The sequence below is a fragment of the Schistocerca gregaria genome, chromosome 1 (genome assembly GCF_023897955.1).
Source record: "Schistocerca gregaria isolate iqSchGreg1 chromosome 1, iqSchGreg1.2, whole genome shotgun sequence".
In the NCBI taxonomy this organism is placed as follows: domain Eukaryota; kingdom Metazoa; phylum Arthropoda; class Insecta; order Orthoptera; family Acrididae; genus Schistocerca; species Schistocerca gregaria.
In genome coordinates, this window is record NC_064920.1 from 503,107,538 (window position 1) to 503,128,424 (window position 20,887).

Below are 20,887 nucleotides of genomic sequence, written 5' to 3' on the forward strand. Positions count from 1 at the left end.
TAAATGAATTGTGTTTCTTTGCAGCTTGTGTGACATGAGAAATTCACAGACTGTTAATTATATCACCCTTAATCCTAAGGCTGTGATTCATATCAATTTAAACATTTTTTATCTAAACATTTATGAAAGTCCATTATAGGGTTTATGGAACCAGTGGAAGGATTTTGAATTGCTGTTGGCATTCCTTGACACCAAATGCAAAGTATGCAGTGAGAAGTTGCCATATGTTGACATTTATATATGATCCTAGGTTTCTTATTGTTGGGTATGACATTATTCTCTATTTCCATGTCACACAGTTTATATTTTGGATGAAATTAATGTAGAATGACTTCCCACATAGTAAACAAGTATCACTTTTTGCTGTGTTTGGTAGTAGTAGTTAAGTGTCTGTGTTGGTTCTTATGTCTAGCCCCTCTTACTAATGAAGTACAGAAAATTCTGAGCTCCGATTTTTTAGTCATAAAGTGAAGTGATTTAGTAACAAGGTTTATGGTGATGAGGACGACTAGAACAACAGATAGATAGAAATGAAGACTGGAGATATTACAAGAAACAGTATCCAACCAAGGAAAATATATTACTTTTTAATCTTTTTAAATATTTTGCAGCTGAAATTCATAACCTAACATTAAACCTTTTTGTGACAGGAATATGAATTTCACCTCATTCAGGAGAAGAAATAAAACATATATTGAAACAAAGTACACCTGACCATGGACCCACAGGGTCCGAAATGCATCGTGTATTTAATAAAACATGAAAAAGTTGTGACTGAAGGCATTGTTTAAGTCGTACCTCCAAAATATATTACTGTAATTAAGATATCTGGTTAGCGTAAGAAGCAGAAATGATGAAGTAGATTTTTCACACCAAGAGGCAGAATGTACAGAACAAAACACTGTCAGCCACAGTGAGATAATCTGAAACATGTTAGGTAATAAAAATACGAAGCAGAGATTTCAAGAAGACACTTCTTTTGTAAATAAAACTGCCTTTTCTTGCTGCAACTTAATTTATTTTTCCTAGTTGCATTTCACCATTTTCTTACTCTATGGCCTCTTCAGTGGGATCTAGAATGATACAATTTTGTTATTTTTAGATTATCAGTCTACATCACATTTTTTACGTAAATAAATAATTACTTAATGACGATGTAAATAAAACAGAAAGAAACTTCCACATGGGAAAAATATATTAAAAACAAAGATTCCAAGACTTACCAAGCGGGAAAGCGCCGGCAGACAGGCACATGAACAAAACACACAAACACACACACAGAATTACGAGCTTTCGCAACTGGCAGTTGCTTCGCCAGGAAAGAGGGAAGGAGAGGGAAAAATGAAAGGATGTGGGTTTTAAGGGAGAGGGTAAGGAGTCATTCCAATCCCGGGAGCGGAAAGACTTCCCTTAGGGGAAAAAAAGGACAGGTGTACACTCGCACACACACACACATATCCATCCGCACATACACAGACACAAGCAGACATATTTAAAGGCAAAGAGTTAAGGGCAGAGATGTCAGTCGAGGCGGAAGTACAGAGGCAAAGAAGTTGTTGAAAGACAGGTGAGGTATGAGCGGCGGCAACTTGAAATTAGCGGAGGTTGAGGCCTGGCGGATATCGAGAAGAGAGGATATACTGAAGGGCGAGTTCCCATCTCCGGAGTTCGGATAGGTTGGTGTTGGTGGGAAGTATCCAGATAACTCTGACGGTGTAACACTGTGCCAAGATGTGCTGGCCATGCATCAAGGCATGTTTAGCCACAGGGTGATCCTCATTACCAACAAACACTGTCTGCCTGTGTCCATTCATGCGAATGGACAGTTTGTTGCTGGTCATTCCCACATAGAAAGCATCACAGTGCAGGCAGGTCAGTTGGTAAATCACGTGGGTGCTTTCACATGTGGCTCTCCCTTTGATCGTGTACACCTTCCAGGTTACAGGACTGGAGTAGGTGGTGGTGGGAGGGTGCATAGGACAGGTTTTACACCGGGGCGGTTGCAAGGGTAGGAGCCAGAGGGTAGGGGAGGGTGGTTTGGGGATTTCATAGGGATGAACCAAGAGGTTACGAAGGTTAGGTGGACGGCGGAAAGACACTCTTGGTGGAGTGGGGAGGATTTCATGAAGGATGGATCTCATTTCGGGGCAGGATTTTAGGAAGTCGTATCCCTGCTGGAGAGCCACATTCAAGGTCTGATCCAGTCCCGGGAAGTATTCTGTTACAAGTGGGGCACTTTTGGGGTTCTTCTGTGAGAGGTTCTGGGTTTGAGGGGATGAGGAAGTGGCTCTGGTTATCTGCTTCTGTACCAGGTTGGGAGGGTAGTTGCGGGATGCGAAAGCTGTTTTCAGGTTGTTGGTGTAATGGTCGAGGGATTCAGGACTGGAGCAGATTCGTTTGCCACGAAGGCCTAGGCTGTAGGGAAGGGACCGTTTGATATGGAATGGGTGGCAGCTGTCATAATGGAGGTACTGTTGCTTGTTGGTGGGTTTGATGTGGACGGATGTGTGCAGCTGGCCATTGGACAGATGGAGGTCAACATCTAGGAAAGTGGCATGGGATTTGGAGTAGGACCAGGTGAATCTGATGGAACCAAAGGAGTTGAGGTTGGAGAGGAAATTCTGGAGTTGTTCTTCACTGTGAGTCCAGATCATGAAGATGTCATCAATAAATCTGTACCAAACTTTGGGTTGGCAGGCTTGGGTAACCAAGAAGGCTTCCTCTAAGCGACCCATAAATAGGTTGGCATACGAGGGGGCCATCCTGGTACCCATGGCTGTTCCCTTTAATTGTTGGTATGTCTGGCCTTCAAAAGTGAAGAAGTTGTGGGTCAGGATGAAGCTGGCTAAGGTGACGAGGAAAGAGGTTTTAGGTAGGGTGGCAGGTGATCGGCGTGAAAGGAAGTGCTCCATTGAAGCGAGGCCCTGGACGTGCGGGATATTTGTGTATAGGGAAGTGGCATCAATGGTTACCAGGATGGTTTCTGGGGGTAACAGACTGGGTACGGATTCCAGGCATTCGAGAAAGTGGTTGGTGTCTTTGATGAAGGATGGGAGACTGCATGTAATGGGTTGAAGGTGTTGATCTACGTAGGCAGAGATACGTTCTGTGGGGGCTTGGTAACCAGCTACAATGGGGCGGCCAGGATGTTTGGGTTTGTGAATTTTAGGAAGTAGGTAGAAGGTAGGAGTGCGAGGTGACGGTGGGGTGAGGAGTTTGATGGAGTCAGGTGAAAGGTTTTGTAGGGGGCCTAAGGTTCTGAGGATTCCTTGAAGCTCCGCCTGGACATCAGGAATGGGATTACTTCGGCAAACTTTGTATGTAGAGTCGTCTGAAAGCTGACGCAGTCCCTCAGCCACATACTCCCGATGATCAAGTACCACAGTCGTGGAACCCTTATCAGCCGGAAGAATGATGATGGATCGGTCAGCTTTCAGATCACGGATAGCCTGGGATTCGGCTGTGGTGATGTTGGGAGTAGGATTAAGGTTTTTCAAGAAAGATTGAGAGGCAAGGCTGGAAGTGAGAAATTCCTGGAAGGTTTGGAGAGGGTGATTTTGAGGAAGAGGAGGTGGGTCCCACTGTGATGGAGGACGGAACTGTTGCAGGCAGGGTTCAATTTGGATAGTGTCTTGGGGAGTTGGATCATTAGGAGTGGGATCAGGATTGTTTTTCTTCGTGGCAAAGTGATATTTCCAGCAGAGACTACGAGTGTAGGACAGTAAATCCTTGACAAGGGCAGTTTGGTTGAACCTGGGAGTGGGGCTGAAGGTGAGGCCTTTGGATAGGACAGAGGTTTCGGATTGGGAGAGGGGTTTGGAGGAAAGGTTAACTACTGAATTGGGGTGTTGTGGTTCCAGATTGTGTTGACTAGAATTTTGAGGTGTTGGGGGGAGTGGAGCTGGAAGTGGGAGATTGAGTAGATGGGAGAGACTGGGTCTGTGTGCAATGAGAGGAGGTTGAGGTTTGTTGGAAAGGTTGTGGAGGGTGAGTGAGTTGCCTTTCCGGAGGTGGGAAACCAGGAGATTGGATAGTTTTTTGAGGTGGAGGGTGGCATGTTGTTCTAATTTGCGGTTGGCCTGTAGGAGGATGCTATGTATAGCCGGTGTGGATGTGGGAGAGGAAAGACTGAGGACTTTGATTTGGGATAGGAGTTGACGGGTGTGTTCATTGGCCGAGTCGATGTATAGGTGAAGGATTTGGCGGGTGAGGGCTATGGATTGTGCTGTTTGGAACTGGTATAAGGACTGATGGAAAGAAGGATTGCAGCCAGAGATGGGAACTTTAAGTGTGAGGCCTTTGGGAGTAATGCCAAATGTCAGACAAGCCTGAGTAAAAAAAATATGGGAGCGTAATCTGGCTAGGGTGAAGGCATGTTTGCGGAGGGAATGTAAATAAAATTTAATGGGGTCGTTGTAGGGATGTTGTGAGGTTGACATGGTATTGGTAGGTGGAAAGGGTAATATGAGGTTAAAGTGAAAGTAAAGAGAGATTTATATAGGGAGAGATAAAGGTGTGAAAAAAGTCGAAAGTGTTGGTTTGAGATGAGCTATGTTGATCATGTGCTGAACTTAGGTTGGTGAACAACAATGGGTGCAAACGTTGGGTAGTTATGTTGTCTCCAGATCACGTTAAAGGGTGGGGAAATTCAAGAAAATTTCGACAAAAAAAATTTTTTCGAAAAAATAATTTGCGAAAAAATAAAATTCGAAAAAAATTTTCGAATAAAATCTCGAAGAATATGTGTGTAAATGTATTCAAAGGACTGGTTATGTACTGGCAGGTTATGATAATGAGGCTAACAATTGTTTGATGAAGAAATAATAACGTGTAAACCTGTGGGAAGCTGCTAAAAAATGATCGGTTTTGTGGGAGAAACGGGAATGGAAATAAAACGAAAGTTGTTGGAAAAAAACTGAGATGGTTGTGTAATGGGTGAAAGGAACTGAAGCTGTGAAATAGTATTAACGAGTTTACACGAAATGTTTGTAAACTTGGAACAATGGATTTTATAGCCGTGGTTATGTTGAAAGCGTTGAAAATTTTAGGTTATGGTTTGGAAGTAAATTACGTATTATTGAGTATAATTAGGCAGGATAAAATGTATGGTAGATTACGGAAAAATGGAAGATGAATACAAAGTGGAACTTCTTGTACAAACGAAAAGAGAAAGTAAGACGATAGAGAAGATTTCGAAATGCAGCAGAGACAATAACAAACGTAATTGTTGGGTTCAAATTAATGACGATGTAAATAAAACAGAAAGAAACTTCCACATGGGAAAAATATATTAAAAACAAAGATTCCAAGACTTACCAAGCGGGAAAGCGCCGGCAGACAGGCACATGAACAAAACACACAAACACACACACAGAATTACGAGCTTTCGCAACTGGCAGTTGCTTCGTCAGGAAAGAGGGAAGGAGAGGGAAAAATGAAAGGATGTGGGTTTTAAGGGAGAGGGTAAGGAGTCATTCCAATCCCGGGAGCGGAAAGACTTCCCTTAGGGGAAAAAAAGGACAGGTGTACACTCGCACACACACACACATATCCATCCGCACATACACAGACACAAGCAGACATATTTAAAGGCAAAGAGTTAAGGGCAGAGATGTCAGTCGAGGCGGAAGTACAGAGGCAAAGAAGTTGTTGAAAGACAGGTGAGGTATGACCGGCGGCAACTTCAGAGTTATCTGGATACTTCCCACCAACACCAACCTATCCGAACTCCGGAGATGGGAACTCGCCCTTCAGTATATCCTCTCTTCTCGATATCCGCCAGGCCTCAACCTCCGCTAATTTCAAGTTGCCGCCGGTCATACCTCACCTGTCTTTCAACAACTTCTTTGCCTCTGTACTTCCGCCTCGACTGACATCTCTGCCCTTAACTCTTTGCCTTTAAATATGTCTGCTTGTGTCTGTGTATGTGCGGATGGATATGTGTGTGTGTGTGCGAGTGTACACCTGTCCTTTTTTTCCCCTAAGGGAAGTCTTTCCGCTCCCGGGATTGGAATGACTCCTTACCCTCTCCCTTAAAACCCACATCCTTTCATTTTTCCCTCTCCTTCCCTCTTTCCTGACGAAGCAACTGCCAGTTGCGAAAGCTCGTAATTCTGTGTGTGTGTTTGTGTGTTTTGTTCATGTGCCTGTCTGCCGGCGCTTTCCCGCTTGGTAAGTCTTGGAATCTTTGTTTTTAATAAATAATTACTTACAATTTTGTGGCATTTGTGTTTCCTCTCATCTGGTCTGGAGGTTGCACTACCACTTCATTTCCAAAACATAAGCACAATTTTGTATTGGGAACTTTTTCTTTTACATTGTTCATCGTGTTTCTCCTTCTTTTTTGTAGTACAAGTCAGGAATAATTAACAATGGAAGCAAACATCTAGTTTCAAAGTATCTTTTACTAGGAGGAAGGAGAGCTTAACCTTACACAGAGGACTAGTTCTAATCAAGACTTAAAATGCCCTACAAGCAGTATTGAGAAATTCTTCAGCATGTCATCAAATGTAAAAAACCATATACTGTGCTAAAAAATTCAAAATTCTGAGAAAAAGGCAAGGACAATATGGAGCATTATTATACATGAAATGAGTAAATTTGGTTTTAACCTCCGAGATGGCAGTGGTAGTGAGACAGATGATATGAAAATAAAATCATTGGGTAGTGAATTCAATGAATTACTGATAATATTATCTGAAAACTTTGGGATAAAAAATGGTCCATCAAATGCATATCTATTAGGATTACGTGGTCAATCATTATGTACTCCACTATCAGAAATCAGTTTTGACAAATCATCTGATAGATCACAAAAATCATCAGATCACTAAAAAACAATAATTCTTGCTTCTGTGGTAATAAGTTATCCAAAGTTCTAAAATCTTGTGCTGATTTAGTAATGCCATCCTTGAGTTACTTTTGGAATCAGTTGCGAAGTCAAGTTGTATTTCCTGAAAGACTGAATTATACAATAGTGAAACACATTTAGGTTGGCTTCAGTAAAGGCATCTTTACTGAGGAAGTAATAAATGATCTCAGAAATGATTTCTAGTAGAAGTAAACAAGAAAAACCTCCCTGTTGGCATTTTTGTGATCTTGCCAAGCCCTTTTTTCTATGTCTATATCTAGATCGATATTCCACAATCCACTGCATGGTACGTGGCAGAGAGTACCCTGTACCACTACTAGTCATTTCCTTTCCTGTTCCACACTCAAATAGAACAAGAGAAAAATGATGGTCTGTTTGTTTACTTATGAGCCCCATTTTCTTTTATCTTATATTCGTGGTCCTTACATGTATGTGGAAGGCAGAAGAATCCTTCTGCAATCAGCTCTAAAAGCCGGTTTTCTAAGTTTTCTCAATATTGTTCCCCAAAAAGACTGTCAGCATCCTTCTGGGGATTCCCATTTGAGTTCTCGAAGCATCTTCACAACACTTTCATGTTGTTCGAACCTACCAATAACAAATCTGGCAACTTGTATCTGAATCACTTGGATGTCTTTCTTTAATCCAACTTGGTATGGATCCCAAACACTCAAGCAGTACTCAAGAATAGGTTGCATTAGCATCCTATATGTTGTCTCCATTACAGATGAACTGCACTTTCTTAGAATTCTCCCAATAAACCGAAGTCAACCATTTACTTTTCCTACCACAATCCTCATACGCTCATTCCATTTCATATAAATTTGCAACATTATGCCCAGGTATTTACACAACATGACTGTGTCAAACAGGATACCATTAATAATGTATCTGAATACTGCAGGTATGTTCTTCCTTTAACTTACATTTTTCTATATTTAGAGCTAGCTGCTATTCACCACACAAACTAGTAATTTTATCTAAGTCCTCCTGTAACCTCCTAAAGTCACTCAACTTCAACATGTTACCATACAGCATAGCATCGTCAACAAACAACGACAAGATACCATCAATAATGTATCCGAATACTGCAGGTATGTTCTTCCTTTAACTTACATTTTTCTGTATTTAGAGCTAGCTGCCATTCACCACACCAACTAGAAATTTTATGTAAGTCCTCCTGTAACCTCCTAAAGTCACTCAACTTCAACATGTTACCATACACCATAGCATCATCAACAAACAACGACAGATTGCTGGAGAGAGAGAGAGAGAGAGAGAGAATAATAGTGGTCCTATCACACTCCCTGGGGCATTCGAAGTGATAACCTTGCATCTGATGAACACTTGCTGTCAAGGATAACGTACTGGATTCTCTAACTTAAGAAGTCTTTGAACCTATTACACTTGCTTGTACATTCCTTGACAGCCTGCAATGGGGGACCTTGTGAAATACTTTTTAAGACCATGCTCATTCGTGAACATAAGCTTCTTGGTCTCAAAACAATTTTATTATATTCTGACTGAGAATAGGTTCAAGGATTCTACAGCAAACTGATGTTGGAGAAATTGGTCTGTAATTTTGTGCATCTATTATTTTGCACTTCTTGTATGCAGGAGTCACCTGTGCTTTTTCCATTCACTTGGAACTTTTTGCTGGGTGAGAGATTGGCGATAAATGCAAACTAGGCGAGTAGCCAGTACTGTAGAATACTCTTCAAAAAACCAAATTAGGATTCCATCTAGACTTTGTGACATTTGTTTCCAACTCCTTCCATTCTTTTTCTTCGTCAGGGTTGCTTATTACTGTGTCATCCATATGGGAGTCTGTTTGATGATTAGTTGACAGTATGTTTGTACAATTCTCCTGTGTGACCATTTTCTTGAATGTGAAATTTTAAACATTGGCTTTCATTTTTCTATCTTCAGCTACCACACCAGAATGGTCAATAAGTGAGAGGATGGAAGCCTTAGACCCACACAGTGATTTTACATTGGATTGGGATTCTGTCAGGTTCTCTTCCAGATCTTTTGTGAAGGTGTAATGGTGGTAGCAGTTGTATGCTTTGCACGTGTATCTTTTCGCAGATGCATGAATCTCTACTAACCTCTGTTTGCTGTCAATTTGCATTCTCTTTTGAAGCGAGAGTGCAATAGCCTCTGTTTCTCAACATGTTCTGAATCTCATTATTAAACAATGGTGGGCCTTTTCCATTCTTAATCCACTTCGTAGGCACATGATTCTCCAGAGCATGATTTACAGTCCCTTAAACTTTGCCCATAATTCCTGTCCGCCTTACTGGAACTAAATGATGTCAATTCACTGTCTAAGTGAGATGCTAACAACTGCTTATCTGCTCTTCTATCACAAACTCTCTCCTAGCCTTCTTAACTGATTTATTGATTTTCATAACTACAGTTGCTATTCTGCCATCATTACTGCCAATCCCCATTTCAATACTGACGTTGCCTATGAGGTCTGGCCTGTTTGTGGCTACAGGGTCTAAGATATTTCCGTCGTGTGTGAGCTGCCAAATTACCTGCTCAAGACTGTTTTCAGAAAAGTACTTTGTATAACTTCCTGTCTGTACCCTCTGTAATGAATCCACAGACATTCCGCTCTATATTCAGAAGGTTAAAGTTGATTGCTCAGAAGGTTAAAGTTGTCTCCAGCTAGTAATGCATCTTTGGGTGTTTATGCGCTACTGACAATAGACATTCTTTGAACGACTAGAATTGTCACAGCAGGATCAGATGGCTGTTTAAAACATCCATCAGCTAACTTGATTTCACCTAGATCTGTTCTAACTTCGCTGTCACACTTAACTTTGACCTCAATAGAGACAATATTCTTGTCAACTGCAATGAACACTCTCCCTCCTATGATCTCTAATCTGTCTTTCCAAAATACACTCCTGGAAATAGAAATAAGAACACCGTGAATTCATTGTCCCAGGAAGGGGAAACTGTATTGACACATTCCTGGCGTCAGATACATCACATGATCACACTGACAGAACCACAGGCACATAGACACAGGCAACAGAGCATGCACAATGTCGGCACTAGTACAGTGTATATCCACCTTTCGCAGCAATGCAGGCTGCTATTCTCCCATGGAGACGATCGTAGAGATGCTGGATGTAGTCCTGTGGAACGGCTTGCCATGCCATTTCCACCTGGCGCCTCAGTTGGACCAGCGTTCGTGCTGGAAGTGCAGACCGCGTGAGACAACGCTTCATCCAGTCCCAAACATGCTCAATGGAGGACAGATCCGGAGATCTTGCTGGCCAGGGTAGTTGACTTACACCTTCTAGAGCACGTTGGGTGGCACGGGATACATGCGGACGTGCATTGTCCTGTTGGAACAGCAAGTTCCCTTGCCGGTCTAGGAATGGTAGAACGATGGGTTCGATAACGGTTTGGATGTACCATGCACTATTCAGTGTCCCCTCGACGATCACCAGAGGTGTACGGCCAGTGTAGGAGATCGCTCCCCACACCATGATGCCGGGTGTTGGCCCTGTGTGCCTCGGTCGTATGCAGTCCTGATTGTGGCGCTCACCTGCACGGCGCCAAACACGCATATGACCATCATTGGCACCAAGGCAGAAGCGACTCTCATCGCTGAAGACGACACGTCTCCATTCGTCCCTCCATTCACGCCTGTCGCGACACCACTGGAGGCGGGCTGCATGATGTTGGGGCGTGAGCGGAAGACGGCCTAACGGTGTGCGGGACCGTAGCCCAGCTTCATGGAGACGGTTGCGAATGGTCCTCGCCGATACCCCAGGAGCAACTGTGTCCCTAATTTACTGTGAAGTGGCGGTGCGGTCCCCTATGGCACTGCGTAGGATCCTACGGTCTTGGCGTGCATCCGTGCGTCGCTGCGGTCCGGTCCCAGGTCGACGGGCACGTGCACCTTCCGCCGACCACTGGCGACAACATCGATGTACTGTGGAGACCTCACGCCCCACGTGTTGAGCAATTCGGCTGTACGTCCACCCGGCCTCCCGCATGCCCACTATACGCTCTCGCTCAAAGTCCGGCAACTGCACATACGTTTCACGTCCACACTGTCGCGGCATGCTACCAGTGTTAAAGACTGCGATGGAGCTCCGTATGCCATGGCAAACTGGCTGACACTGACGGCGGCGGTTCACAAATGCTGCGCAGCTAGCGCCATTTGACGGCCAACACCGCGGTTCCTGGTGTGTCCGCTGTGCCGTGCGTGTGATCATTGCTTGTACAGTCCTCTCGCAGTGTCCGGAGCAAGTATGGTGGGTCTGACACACCGGTGTCAATATGTTCATTTTTCCATTTCGAGTAGTGTACCTTTCCTGACTAAATATCTTAGAGCTTTCCACTTCGGGCTTCAGTCAACTCTCGGTCCCGTGAATAATTTTAGCGTGAGAATTTTCGTGGCTGGCGGTAAATTCAGAAACTTTGTTACAAATACTGCAACAGTTTACTGATAAAATTTTGACAGTCAATATGTGAACATGGTCTGACTGTCCTTTGTGCACATTGATTGGTGCTGTGCACTCCACATGTACTCTGCTACTCGATTAGCCGTTTCAGACCTGAGTAGCTGCCTCCATTTCATTGTAAAGGTCATAAAATTCTGTTAGGGAACTAAAATATACTGCATTGAAGGCTTTCCCCTTGCATTAGTGGAATCTTATCTGACAATAGATAACGGAGAATCATATTAGCAAAAGATGTGACAGAAACTTTTAAGATGTGTACCTAAAGACTTGAAAGTTGCACAGGTCACACCAATACACTAGCAAGGAAATAGAAGTAATCTGCTGAATTATAATTATATTTCCATTCATTGACAATGACTTGTAGCAGCATTTTGCAACATATGCTGTGTTGCAGCATTATGAAATACCTTGAAAGAATCAATGTGCTGACACATACTCTGCATAGATTCAGAATATATCACTCTTGTGAAACACAACTGGCTCTTTATTCACACAAAGTAATGAGTGCTATTGACATAGGCTCTCAGGGTGTTTCCATATTTCCAGACTTTCGGAAGACTTGATGCCATTGCCCACAAGCAGCTTCTAATCAAATTGCACACCTATGGAAGATTGTTTCAATTATGTGACTGGATTCATAATTTACTATCAGAACAGTTTGTAGCAATTGATGATAAGTCATCTAGTGAAATCAATACTGATATTGGGATACAAAATGACTTAGACGAGCTATCTGTGTGGTGCAAAAAGTGGCAGTTGACCTTCAGTAGTACACTGTGTGGCATCCTTCACATGAATACTATAATATATGTATTAAAAACAAAGATTCCAAGACTTACCAAGCGCCGGTAGACAGGCACAATAAAATAACACACACACAAAATTTCTTGCTTTCGCAACCAACGGTTGCTTCTTCGGGAAGGAGCGGGAAATACGAAAGGATGCGGGTTTTAAGGGAGAGGGTAAGGAGTCATTCCAATCCCGGGAGCGGAAAGACTTACCGTAGGGGGAAAAAAGGACAGGTGTACACTCGCACACACACACATCCATCCGCACATACACAGACGCAAGCAGACATTTGTAAAGGCAAAGAGTTCGGGCAGAGATGTCAATCGAGGCGGAAGTACAGAGGCAAAGAAGTTGTTGAAAGACAGGTGAGGTATGAGCAGTGGCAACTGTCTCATTTCAAAATGTTGTCCATTTCCTTCAATTGCTCTACCAAGCGCTTTGCTGTCAGGTGGAATTACAATGTCACTGGCAAACATCAGTTTTTATTTCTCCTTGAACTTCAATTCTTGCTCCATTTTTCTTATAACCGTTGTCTGGTTTCTGTACAAGTTGTAAATAGACTTTTGCTCCCTGTATTTTGCCCCGCTAGCTTCAGAATTTCAAAGAGAGTATATATTCCAGGCAGCATTGTCAAAAGATCTCTCTCTCTTAAGTCTGCAAATGCCATAAACATAGGTTTACTTTTCCTGAATCTGCCTTCTAAGAGAAGTCACAAGATTAATATAGCCTCACGTGTTCCTACATTTCTATGGAATCCAAACTGATCTTCCTCGAGGTCACTTCCCACCAGTTTTTCCATTCTTCTGTAAAGATTTGCAAAATACTTATTTTGCAACCAAGACTTCTTAAACTGATGGTTTAGTAATATCCAGACTGCCAGCACCTGCCTTCTTTGTAATTAAAGTTGTTATTTTCTTCATAAAGTTGTAGGGTATTTCACATTTCTGATAAATCTGATGGAATAGTTTTGTCATAGCTGGCTCTCCCATAACTATCAGTAATTCTGATGGAATGTCATCAACTCCTGGGGCCTTGTTTCAGCTTAGGTCTTTCACTGCTCTGTCAAATTCTTCTTGCAGTATCATCTCTCACACCTCATATTTATCTATGTCCTCTGCTCTTTCTATAACATTGTCTTCAAGTTCATCTCCCTTGTATAGACCAACTATATATTCCTTCCACATTAAACTTTCCCTTTTTTTGCTTAGTACTGGTTTTCATCTGAGCTCTTGATATTCTTACAAATGCTTCTCTTTTCTATATGCCTCTTTCATTTTGCTCTAGGTGGTATCTATCTTTCCCCTAATTAAATATGTTTCCAAATCCTTATATTTATTCTCTGGCCATTCCTCCTTTGCCATTTTGCACTTCATGTCAATCTCACTTTTTAAATGTATTAAAAACAAAGATTCCAAGACTTACCAAGCGGGAAACCGCCGGCAGACAGGCACATGAACAAAACACACAAACACACACACAGAATTACTAGCTTTCGCAACCGATGGTTGCTTCTTCAGGAAGGAGAGGGAAAGACGAAAGGATGTGGGTTTTAAGGGAGAGGGTAAGGAGTCATTCCAATCCCGGGAGCGGAAAGACTTCCCTTAGGGGAAAAAAAAAAAAAAAAAAAAAAAAGGACAGGTATACACTCGCACACACACACACACATATCCATCCGCACATACACAGACACAAGCAGACATATTTAAAGGCAAAGAGTTAAGGGCAGAGATGTCAGTCGAGGCGGAAGTACAGAGGCACAGAAGTTGTTGAAAGACAGGTGAGGTATGAGCGGCGGCAACTTGAAGTAATTCTGTCTACCGGCACTTTCCCGCTTGGTAAGTCTTTGAATCTTTGTTTTTAATATATTTTTCCCATGTGGAAGTTTCTTTCTATTTTATTTACATCATCACTTTTTAAATGTATATAGTATCTGTTGCCTGCTTCATTTGCTGCATTCTTATGTTTTTTTCTTTCCTCAGTTAAATTCAGTATCATCTGTCATATTCAAGGATTTCTACTAGGCCTTGTCTTTTTACTTGTTTGGTCTTCACTATTTCATCTCTCAAAGCTACACATTTGTCTTCTCTGTATTCCTTTCCCCTAATGTAGTTAATTGTTTCCTAATGTTCACTATGAAACTCTCAACAATCTCATTTTTCAATGTATCAGGTCCAATCTCCCTATTTTCTGACCTTTTTTGCCATTTCCTCAGTTTTAATCGATAGTTCATAATAACCAATAAATTGTAGTGAGAGTCGACATCTGCCCCTTGAAGTGTCTTACTATTTAAAACCAGTTTGGAATTCTCTGCCTTACATTATATAAAGCTCTGAAATCTTTAGTGCCTGCAGATCTCTTCAGGTATCATTCTACATTCTTCTTTTATCATTCTACACCGAGTGTTAGTGATGATTAAATTATGCTCTGTGCAAAATTCCATCGGGGAGCTTCCTCATTCATTACTTTCCCCCAGACCATGTTCACTTATTATTTTTCCTTCTCTCTCTTTTCCTACTATTGAATTGCATTTCCCCAAACAATTAAATTTTTGTCTCCCTTATCTATCTGAATAACATTTTTATATTAAAAAACAAAGATTCCATGACTTACCAAATGGGAAAGCACTGGTAGATAGGCACAATAAAAAACACACACACAAAATTTCAAGCTTTCGCAACCAACGGTTGCTTTGTCAGGAAAGAGGGAAGGAGAGGGAAAGATGAAAGGATGTGGGTTTTAAGGGAGAGGGTAAGGAGTAATTCCAATCCCGGGAGCGGAAAGACTTACCTTAGGGGGAAAAAAAGGACAGGTATACATTCCCACACACACACACACACATATCCATCCACACATATACAGACACAAGCAGACATTGGGCCTATCTACCAGCACTTTCCCGTTTGGTAAGTCATGGAATCTTTGTTTTTTAGTATATTTTTCCCATGTGGAATGTTTCTTTCTATTTTATGAATGATATTTTTACCTCATCATACATTTCTTCAATATGTTCGTCATATATAGAGCTGGTTAGCTTATAAACTTGCGCTGCTGTGGTGGGTGTGGGCTTAATGTGTATCTTGGCTATGATAATGTGTTCATTATGCTGTTCATAGCAGCTTACCTGTATTCCTATTTTCTTATTCACTATTAAACTTACACCTACACCACCCCTATTTGGTTTTTTATTCATAATCCTTGGTTCACCTGATCAGAAGACCTATTCCACTTGCTACTGTATTTTTTTAATTCCCAGTATGTCTATATTCAACCTATCCATTTCCCATTTTAAATTTTCTAAACTGTCTGCCTGATCAGGGATCTAACATACCTTGCCCCAACTCATATAATGCCAGATTTGTTTCTCCTGGTGATGACATAACGTTGAGTGGTCTCCACCTGAAGATCTGAATGGGGTACTGTATTACCACTGGAGTATTTTAACAAGGAGGAATTTACCTCTACAGAATTATAATTGCTGTAAATGTAATATGTTAAGGAAATTTGTCTGTGATGTTGTCAATTAACCTGTTAGCTTAAATTTCCACAAAAGTTGACATGCATGTTATTTTGTTTCATGTTTCTAGGATTCTGTTACTGTTCATCAGAAGATAAGGCCAAAAGATGTACCTGGAACGCTACTCAATATGGCTTTGCTTAATCTAGGATCATCAGACCCCAACTTACGAACAGCTGCTTATAACCAGTTGTGTGCCTTAACTGCAACATTTGACTTGAAAATAGAGGGCCAGCTCCTGGAGACACAAGGTAAATTATTGTTCTATCATCATATTTTAAAATGCAAAATGGGGAGAGGAAATCATTTGAAAAAATTGAGTTAAATGGAATTCAATTCATAGAAAGATAATTTGACCCAGTCTGTCCCATCACTTTTGATCATATAATTTACATATTTTAGAGTACCACACTTCATCAGTTTTTCTGCTTATACTCATTCTTGAAAATAATAGAATAAGACATATGAAGACCGTCACATAGGATAAAGTGAACAGATTTTAGTCTGATGTGGTAACATTGTATTCTGTAATACCCAAGGATATCTATTTCAACCATAAATTTCTGCAGAGGGTCCCAAAGCAGTTCTCATGCCACAGCTGCCAATATTATTCATTGTGGTTTGTGACAAGTGAGATCATCATGGCACAAAAGACTGAAGCACCACCATTTCGCATCACTTTCAGTACTGACATATGTGTATGGTACTATGAATTTGCTTTCCAATAGATCATCAATTGTTGATCTTCATTATTCATGGACATTGGTTTTGGGTGCTGTTTGAGAATACAGTAAACATGCACCCTATTGTCAAAACTTACTCCATTCCTCATTCAGATGAATTTTGGCAAATATTTTTCAAATATAGATCTCACTGATGCCAGTCTTCATCTTCCACTTGATGATGAATCACAACAAATCATGCTTATAAATACTCCTTTGGCCTTTTCAGTTGAGAAGTTACCATTAGGATTAGCTAATAAGTATACCACACTGTGCAAGCTACCTCAACATATAGTTATCACGGGGATCGACCAAAAGAACTTTTTGACTGTTTTCCGCCCCATATCCAAGATATAGCCCTTAAGTATAACTTAAATCTAAATACCATACTATAAGACAACTCTGAACATGAGACACCCCCATTTTTGTAAGAGGCTCCCTGAGAAATTTTTAATGTATTCTGCCTAATCAAAGTTGCAAACTGTTTTATTTATATAAAGTATATTTGTAAAAACATTCACATTATACCTATTGTAAACTTGTACCATTTGTTGATTGGCTGTATTTTGATGATACATGAAGAAATAAAATGAACAAATGAAATGATTTTTCATTAGTTTTTATCTTCACTTCCTTTTTTGATTGCTATCAAAGCCAGTGATCTGTGATATCACTATGTTTTATCATCATCAGCAATTAGGAGTAATTGTGTAAATAGTGTCACAGGACAACTTGAATACTACTCATTTGAGTAGGTATCAGTACTTGGATGGTGTTGGAACATCTTTACTAGTTATTGGCTAGTGTGTTACCAAATCCAGTATCTTTTTACAACACCCAAAGAATTCTTTAGTGTATGCAGTAAGTGCTGTGGCCCATGACTTGCATAGATTTTTTAATTTATGTAACTACTTTTGCTTTCATTTAAAACTTAAGGACGAAAGTAACTTTAACACGATGTGTCACTACCATGTAACATAGGTGGGACCATACATAGAAAGTAATGCTACAGCATAATATAGAAGGTAACTGAAAGGAAAACATAATGAAATGAGCAGATATGACGCTTTTGATCAAAGACAATAATTCCACTGAAGCCACTGCAATTTATGATGGCACTGGACATTATAAAAGATGGGACATTGTTCTTAATAGGGTGTATGGTCACTATGAATGGCAGTGATGTTCTGTGATATGCTCCTGTGCTGCCACAATGTTGGTAAGGAGTTCTGGTGGTAGGTCATTCCATTCCTCCACCAGTCATTGGTGCATGCAGTAATACATCCTACCAATGCCTACCACACATGCTCAGTGGGATTTAAGAGGGGAAACAGGCATGCCAGTTGATTTTCCGAATCTCCTCTGGTTCCAAGAGCTTCTCTACCTGCGCTGTGCTCTGTGGTCCATGTTGTCATCCATAAACATAAAGTCAGTGTAAGATACAACCCTGAAAAGACACAACTGTGGAAGGACTACACTGTCACAATAACATTGACCAGGGAGTGTACTGTGTTCAGAGATTTGGAGATCAATACAGCCATGTAACATTAAGCCTCCGTACACCATAACATGTGGACCACTAAAACAATCATGTTCAAAAATGTTCCTGTGTGCATTATGTATCTTCATATGGCGAGAGGTGAGAGCACATAATGCACCCAGGATCATTGTTGAACGTGATTGTGTCGCTGGTCCAGGTGTTATAGTGTGGGGAGGCTTAATTTTTCATGGGCATACTGACCTCCAAATCTTTGAAAATGCTGCACTCACTGGTTAACATTATTGTGACATTGTATGCCTTCACTATGTGTGTCTTTTCAGGGATGCATTCAGCTCTGACTGTATTTTTATGGTTGTCAATCTGTAACCTCATTGAACTGCACAGATGGAGGAGCTCTTGGAATGAGAAGATGTTTCGTAAATGGACTGGCTTGCGGGCAGAGTGCCTCTTGGAATGAGAAGATGTTGGGTGACTGGACTGGCCTGCCAATTTCCTGGATTTAAATCCCATCGAGCAAGACAAAATACGACTGATCATGTTACTAACAGGTTGGGGAGTCATGTTGCAACATGTCCATATCAACAACCATCCAGCAATTGTCAGCCATGCTGGTGGAGTAATGGAATGTGCTACCACAAGTGCTCCTTGCCAACCTTGTGACCAGCCTGGGAACACATTACAGAGCCTGCATTATTGCTCATAGTGATCTTAAGAACCATGTCTCGCGTTTTTTAATGTCCAGGGGATCTTCATAAATCTCAGTGACTTCAGTGCAATTATAGCATTTGATTAAAATTATTTCTGTTACTTTATATACTGTACTGTAGCAGTTCTTTCTATGTATGGTCCAAATGACATTGAGCTATGTTGGCAATGACACATCATGCAAAGTTTACTTCTGTCCTTAAGTTTTGTGCATTAGTATATGGTGGTAAGTTGTATCTGTACATATATATTGCTTAATTTTTATTTTTATTTTTTTTTTTAATTTTCAAGTGCTCATTTGATAAGAATAACATGTATGTTTTTTTATAATTTGCTCTTTTACATTATTGTATTGGTACTAATGTGGAATACTAAAGTAGCAATTCAGAGGCAGGCTGCTAGATTTGTTAGTGGATTAGAGCTACACATAAGTGTCATGGAGAGATTTCAGGGAACTCAAATGGGAATCCCTGGAGGGAAGGCGACATTTTCTCCAAAGAACGCTATTGAGAAGATTTTGAGAGCTGACATCTGAAGCTTACTGCCGAACGATTCTACTGCTGCCAGCATACGTTGCGTGTAAGGACTTTGAAGATAAGACAGGAGAAATTAGGACTCTATTTGCGATTGGAACAGAAAAGAAAATGAGTAGTAGTGTTACAGAGTACCATCCACCGTGCACAGTACAGTGACAATCTGGTTAGCTGTTCACGTCCTACTGTTGCGAGCATCTGTGGAAAGTGGTTGAAGGACAGTGAAACGACAAGTTGATAACAAGGTGTCAGATGTCTACATTTTGTCACAGAACTTGAGAGGTTGGCAGCTTGGCCACTGTGTAAAGCAGGATAGATGGTGATCTGTAGCATATCTGATGACGGAGTACAACACTTGTGTAGGAACACATGTTTCAGATCACACTGTCTAGTGCACATAGTTGAACATTGGATTCTGCAGTAGATGACCCCTTTACATTCCCAATGTTGGCAACATCATCAGTTATAATTTCAGTGGACACAAGGCTATTGAGATTGGACTATAAATCAATGGAAATGTATTGCCTGGTTGGAGGAAATGTGTTTATTGTTACAAGATGTCGAATGTCACGTCCGTATAAATCTTCATCCTGGCAAATTGCTGCTTGAAACATGCTCTTTACCATGGATGCAGGCCAGTGGGGCCAGTTTTATGCTAAAAAGGACAACTGACTTGGGCTTCCATGGACCTTTGGTACTAGTCAAAGGCATTTTTACAGCTGTGAATTACATGAACATTATTCAGACCATTTACATCAGTTCTTATTTGATGTCTTCTACAGTGGTGATTGCACCCTCCAGCAAGATTATCCTCCATGTCAAGAGGCCAGAATCATGCTACAGTGTTTTGAGGAGTAGGGTAGTGAACGTAGGTGTTTGTCTTGGTCACCAAATTAACCTCATTCGAACCCTGTGGAATACATCTGGAATGCTGCCGGCTACCAGTTCTGCATCCAAAAACCGTTGGCCAGAAATTTACAGGATTGCGTGACTTGTGTGTGTGCAGACATCTGATGCCACACACTTCAGGAAACCTACCAAGAATTTCTTGAATCCATGAATTACTGTTATATTGCTTCCCAAATGTGCATCAACATGCTGTTAAGCAGGAGGTCAATATGTTTTGGCTCATCAGCCTACATGTGTGGATGTGTATTCTGTTATCTTCAAAGAAGGATTTGCGCGCAAGCTAGCAACATTTTTGCCTTTTCTCTGTGCCTGTCAACCACTTAACCCCTGAACTATATGGTTAGTTTTTACCTCTACTTCTCCCATTATTTATATTCACCAAAGACTTTCCATTAGCATAATTATTACTCCTCTCCAAGTTATCTAATAACATAACAGTACACAGTATGTATGACATTAGTGACTGATGAGTGCTGTAGTGTCTCAAAATTGCAGTTAAGCCAATGCTACAAGATGTAAATTAATGTATATCATTTTGTAGGTCTCTGTATTCCATCAAACAACACCATCTTTATTAAGTCAGTGAGTGAAAAACTTGCTACCAACGAACCACACCTAACATTAGAGTTTCTTGAAGAATGTATCCAAGGTTTCAGAGTGTCAACAATTGAACTGAAGCACTTATGTCTAGAGTATATGACTCCTTGGCTGGCAAATCTTGTGAGGTAAAATTACTTGCAGTTTATGTATTTATCTGCTTATGCTTATCAAGAGTATGTTAAATGAACAATACTAATAGATTGCATGATTTTATCTTTTGTTTTCATTTGCTTGATTTTTTTATTAAGAACTTTTT

At 40.9% G+C, this 20,887-nt stretch overlaps 1 protein-coding gene across 6 annotated transcripts in view; it reads left to right on the forward strand.

The window, feature by feature from the left end:
* Positions 1 to 20,887, forward strand: part of LOC126354139 (neurofibromin) — a 447,919-nt gene that overhangs the window by 250,678 nt on the left and 176,354 nt on the right. For all 6 annotated transcript variants that reach the window (XM_050003542.1, XM_050003568.1, XM_050003586.1 and 3 more), the window contains 2 exons: positions 15,732 to 15,912; positions 20,573 to 20,756. In XM_050003542.1, the coding sequence (XP_049859499.1) occupies positions 15,732 to 15,912; positions 20,573 to 20,756 (365 nt within the window). The remainder of the gene's footprint in view (positions 1 to 15,731; positions 15,913 to 20,572; positions 20,757 to 20,887) is intronic.